The sequence below is a fragment of the Theobroma umbraticum genome, unplaced genomic scaffold (assembly GCF_002168275.2).
Source record: "Theobroma umbraticum cultivar Fairchild unplaced genomic scaffold, ASM216827v3 scaffold_30.0, whole genome shotgun sequence".
Taxonomy (NCBI): Eukaryota; Viridiplantae; Streptophyta; class Magnoliopsida; order Malvales; family Malvaceae; genus Theobroma; species Theobroma umbraticum.
Window position 1 is genome coordinate 7,319,652 of NW_018397254.1, and position 5,961 is coordinate 7,325,612.

Consider the following 5,961-nt stretch of genomic DNA (forward strand, 5'->3'; position numbering starts at 1 on the left):
AATATTGAATACAACTTAAGAAGTAAGGAGTAAGACAGTCAAATAGTAAAAATGAATTTTTTTTCTTTAAGCAAAAACCTTTGAAATTTTAATTGTTCGTTGTTTCCTGATTCATAAAACATAATGTGTGTTGAGGCAGTTTTTTCAAGGCCAAGAGCTGAGGGGGTGATTTTTGAAGATGCAATGGGAGTAAGACATTGGGCATTCTTGACAAAAGACTCCAAAAGCGAGGTGATCTTAGCCGCAGGTGCCCTTGGAAGCCCACAATTACTAATGTTAAGTGGTGTTGGGCCTGCTCATAAACTTGAAGCATTGGGCATCAAAGTGGTGATGGACCAGCCCATGGTTGGCCTAGGGATGGTCGATAATCCATTGAACGTTCTGTTAATTCCGTCTCCTTTGCCTGTCGAGCTGTCACTCGTTGCCATTGTGGGCATCACCCGATTTGATATCTATATAGAAGCCTGCAGCGGTGTGAGTTTTGCTCCCACGTGGACTCGAAGGGTTGCTACAGAGTTGGCGTCCATCTTAAATCAGGTTGTTTTTCCCTCTTTTGAAGCTTTGCGGTGCTTGAGTTTAAATTATACTATATATGAGAAATTTATTCACCATAAATGAATCCCTAACACTGTAACTCTGGTGGTATGTGTAGACTGAGGAGAGCTCTATGAGTATATTTCAGGAAGCAATAGCTAACTCTCGCTCCTTCCTTAACACAAGAATAAAAGGTGGCATTGTTTTTGAGAAAGTGAAAAACCCAATGTCGAGAGGCCATCTTGAGCTTCGAAGTACGAATCCTCATGACAACCCCAAGGTCACCTTTAACTACTTCCAGGCACCAGAGGACTTGAGGAAGTGTGTGCAAGGCATGAAAACTGTAATAAATGCTATAAATTCCGAAGCATTCTCAAATTTCCGTTATAAAATTTTATCAACAGAGGCTCTGCTAAACCTGATAGTAAGGCTGCCCCTTAACCTGAGACCAAAACATCTTACTTCAGCATTTTCCTTGGAACAATTCTGCTTCGACACAGTCATGACCATTTGGCATTACCATGGAGGCTGCCTAGTTGGCAGTGTTGTCGATAAGGATTACAAGGTTCATGGTGTGGATGCCCTAAGATTATAGATGGGTCTACATTTACTCGCTCGCCTGGGACTAATCCTCAAGCTACTGTTATGATGCTTGGAAGGTAACAATTGCGCATTAATTTTGCAAAATTTATTATTTTTACTTCCGGTGAAATGCAAAATTTTTATTTGGAATATTGTTGAGGATTATTGGCATAGATAATTGTTTAGAGTAGGAGGTTTCTAATAAACTTATGATATGCAGATATATGGGACTGAGGATTATGCAAGAGAGATATTTCTTGAAGAAGTAGAATAAATACTTGTACACGAGTTCTTTACCAGTGTGTCCTGCTGATTTCTTGGAAAAGGGGACCAAAGGGCCGACTGTTAGCTTCAAAACTAGTAGCAGCTTAGCAGGCAATGAACAGAGTTCTGATGGGCTTGTAGCCGTTGTGGCTCATAAGTTCTTTTCTTTGGTTGTTTTGTTCGGTTAGACGCAAGACTGAAAAAAAAAATATTAGGGAAAGAGTTTAAGACGTATATCTATATAACTTTTTTTAACATTCTATTCGTTCATTGATTATTTATTTAAGTACATAAAAATATTATGCATGACAAAATTTGAGAAGATAATGAAACTTAATGATTTGCATTGACGAAATTAATTTATTAAACATTCATCAACATCTAATAAGATTATCAAACTTTTATAATTTTTTTTTACAACAACACAATATAAAAGTAATTTAAGAAGAACGTGGAGAGAATGTGCAGAGAGTGATTGCAAATTTTTTCTGTTCATGCATCTTCAAAAATTCAAAAAGTCTTATTTATAAATAAAGATATGTCACTTTAGGCAAATATATTATAACCTTTGAATAAATATAATTGTTTGAAATAGATATAATTATTTAAGGGATTTTCTTCCTTTTATTCTTTCATTATTATTGTTGAAAATGTCTAACAATCTCTCACCATTTCCAATATAATTTAAATTTTTTATAATCTTGAAATCAACTATATAAATGAAAGTGTTATCCGATTGAATCTACTTAATAAAAATATATTAAAGTTAATTAAAATTATATGGTAAACTGTATTTCAAATAAGTTATTCTATTCAATTAACTGAATACATCTTACACAATTATTTCAACACTAAATAAATGCATAGTATCCGAGGATACCTTTATTGTTTTGTGTCAGTATTCTTTTTTTATGAGTGTTATTAGAGCTAAGCTCTTAAGCTATTAGAAGCGACTACACTTCGCACTCACATAGATAGACCTAATCAAGAATGCCCTTGTAATTATAGCACTCAAACAAATTTATGTTATAAATCTATTAAAATTATATTACTTATCATTTTCTTATCATTACAAATACCTAGCCCTTTACTTGAAATGGAATATTATATATCATATTTATAGTGCTAGTAACCATATACAGATGATGTACTTTGTCTCATTGAACTCAAGACTTGATGTTATGCCAAGTGTTGATTCGAGGTTCTACCACAAATGACTTTAATTTACGAGCATGAGTCTCATCCTTTTTGAAATCTTATTTTTATGATCTATAGCAAGACTTTTTATCAACAAATCTATTAAGTTTTCACTTGATCTTATAAAAGTTATAGTAATCACTTCATTTGAAATTAATTGTCAAGTATAATTATGTCTCAACCTAAAATACTTAGATTTTTCATTATAAACTTTGTTATATGTCGTTGTTAGAGTTGCTTTACTATCACAATAAATGAACTTGGAGAAATTGGTTTAGGTCACAAAGGCACCAGATATGGTAAGCCACTTAGCCTTTTGACTTTTTAGCTGGCAATAACCAATGTAATAAATTCAACTATTATGGTGAAATTTGTTATATATGTTTGTATTTTAGAACCTTAAGAAATAATGTTGCCATGAAGTATGAAGATCCATCTACCTATAAAAGCATGATCTTCCATACTTGTAATTGAAGTAGCATCCACATATCCTTCTAGTCTGGATGGATACCCATTATAGTAAATGCCATAATTGATTGTTTTATTTATATACTTAAGTGATTTATTTACTATCTTCCAATGTAAGTTATTTGGATTATTTGTATACCTATTTAATTTTTATACAGAAAATGGTATATTCGACCTTTTACATAACATTGCATTCATTGAGCAACCGATCATTCTTTTTGGCCTTTTACACAACATTGCATTCATTAGGCAAGCAATCACTTTTTTGCATATTGTAATTGATTAGCTAATCTACCAGCATTAGGCACTAATTTAATTTGAGGATACGTGGGTGTATATGTTGATATACAATAAGATAAAATTTTTTAAACACTTTTTCCATGTAGGGTGATTGTGATAAAATTATTAACATTTCCATCTTGGAATTTCTTAATTTCTAAAACACCATATGCTATGCTCATATTTTTTAATACAAAATTTTTTGACAAAAATTTCTTTATTTCCTCTGCATAATTCAAATCTGTGTCAAATATATATTAGCATATCATCCATATATAAGTAAATTATAATTTCTTTACTATTTAGAAATTTGTTATATATGCAATTAGCATATTCATTTATTTTATAACCATTAGCTAAAATAATTTTATCAAATTTTTAATGTCATTGTTTTGGTGCTTGTTTAAGCCCACAGTATAGATAAGATAATAGATATGCCAATCTCCACCAACATATAATTAATGTGCACATTATGTAATTTAAATGGGTACACATTATTGAAAGAAATTAAGACCACGCCACTAAGCTATATAGGCTTGGTTTTAACTCTCCTAATTATTCTAACTTCAAGCTATTTAGCTGTATTCTTAATTATTTGGTGTTCACCTTTGTCCTTTGAAGTACAAAAACAATGTAGGAGTGACCACACTACAAGCCAAAAGAGCTTGAAATTTATTTGGAAAGTACAAACGATGTAGGGGTAACCCAACTACAAGCCAAAAAAACTTGAAAATTAATGTTATAAAATACAACTCTCACATTGTTTTCTTTTCATTATCTTTTATTTATATTTAAATTTTCTTCTTACCTAATGTTTCTATAAAAAGGATTAGTTTAAAATTGTGAAAATTAATCAAAAAGCAAAAGAACATTTTGTTTTTATTTATGCTTGAATTGAACTTCCTTTGTAGGTAGGGAAGTTCATAGATATTTTGTAATCGGGTACTCTATATTATCTAATTAGATTAAGTAAGATTAAGACACCTTATAAAATCGATAGTAAAACTTCTACTTGTCACAAGTTGGAGTAGTAATCTTAGGGTACCCATTACCCAAATCCAATTATAAGTATTGATTTTTAATGCTAAGTTTTTGTTTTATGCTATATAATTTTTTATTTATAAATTCTTTAAAATCAATGTAATACTTACTAAAATTTATTAATTGTTCTAAATATGATTTTAAATTTTAATTTATTTATTTGTGAAGTAACTTTAATTTATTAATTTAATTTTCCTAATTAATATACATAAAAATTTATTTTGAATTTATTTTAATTAGATATTTAATGGATAGTGTCTACAATATTCGGATATGAGTTCAAATAAAAATTGAAAAATTTAATTAGATATTTATAGGGTTCGGGTTAAAAATAACTTATATCTTATCTATGGAAAACTCAGAAAGAAATTGTAGAGCGGTTTGGGTTTATTTAAAGGAAAAGAGATTGAATTATTGGTTCAATATTCTACTTGGAAGAGAAAATAACAGGAAAACTATGAGCTTGGGTTCATGGTCCCCCTGGGGTTTTTTGCTCTTGTTCTTGCAGCTGATTTTGCTTTTCAAATTTGAATTCAAATTTGAACTTCAACATATAGATGTTATATCCATGGTTGATTTTCTTATTTATAGTTGAATGAACAAATGGCACAATTTTACATCTGCTCAACTATCCGTTTTTATCTTTACATATATATTACTAATTTGATTACATGATCAAAAGAAATAGAAATTAAGATTATTATTGTTACGAAGATTTTATGGTCATATGATCAAAAGAAACAAAAATTAGTTATTATATATAACAATGGAATTAAAAAATTTCAAAAATAGAATTATTTTCATATATCCATCATGATATACAAAAATTAAATTTTGTATTTTCTCTCATGCAGGACTGTACGAGGTTCATATAGTTTTCAGCCTTTTTTATATTTTTATCTTGTGCAACAGGTTGTGGATAACGGTTGCTTGCAGATGCTTGTACCACTGGGCTTTTAGACCGACATACATTGTAGTTTTAGTATTATTAATGAAATTATATTTTGATTGAGAAAAAAATGATTTATTAACTTTTTAATTATAACCTTAAAAACAGTGACAATTCTTTAACTTCATTTGTAAAATTTAAAAACTTCAGCAATTATTTAGTATAATAACACAAAAAAATTAATCCCAACTGCTTGCAGCTCCATATTACAGTTTTGTCCCAGAATCAACCTCAGCCCCTCAGAGTATCATTCTACGACTACATAATTGTTGGTGGAGGAACCGCTGGCTGTCCCTTGGCTGCAACCCAGTCCGAAAGCGCAAACGTTCTAGTTCTGGAAAGAGGATGGTCTCCCTACGTAAACCCCAGCAAGACAGACCAAGCTAACTTATTCCCTACTCTGTTCGACCTTTCTCCAAATTCATATGCTCAAGCATTCGTTTCCAAGGACGGAGTCTACAACCACCAAGCACGTGTTCTTGGTGGCGGCTCGGTCATTAACGCAGGATTTTACTCGCACGCTGAAACCGACTTCGTGAAGGAAGCTGGTTTGGATGAAGCTTTAGTAAATGATTCTTACCAGTGGATTGAAAAGAAGGTGGTATTCGAGCCACCTGTCCTGCAATGGCAATCCGCAGTGAGGGATG

The 5,961-nt window shown here is 31.3% G+C and overlaps 2 protein-coding genes across 2 annotated transcripts in view; both read left to right on the top strand.

The window, feature by feature from the left end:
- The window catches only part of LOC110419114 (protein HOTHEAD-like), a 2,606-nt gene extending 969 nt beyond the window's left edge, over positions 1–1,637 (top strand). Inside the window, 4 exon segments of the mRNA XM_021432009.1 lie at positions 140–537; positions 653–1,121; positions 1,124–1,193; positions 1,337–1,637. Of these exon segments, the coding sequence (XP_021287684.1) occupies positions 140–537; positions 653–1,121; positions 1,124–1,193; positions 1,337–1,385 (986 nt within the window). The 3' untranslated portion in view covers positions 1,386–1,637.
- An 885-nt stretch (positions 1,638–2,522) lies between these two features.
- Positions 2,523–5,961, top strand: part of LOC110425929 (protein HOTHEAD-like) — a 6,227-nt gene continuing 2,788 nt past the window's right edge. Inside the window, 3 exon segments of the mRNA XM_089785294.1 lie at positions 2,523–2,581; positions 5,538–5,559; positions 5,562–5,961. The exon segment at positions 5,562–5,961 is cut by the window's right edge and continues 195 nt beyond it. Coding sequence (XP_089641420.1) covers positions 2,523–2,581; positions 5,538–5,559; positions 5,562–5,961 — 481 coding nt within the window.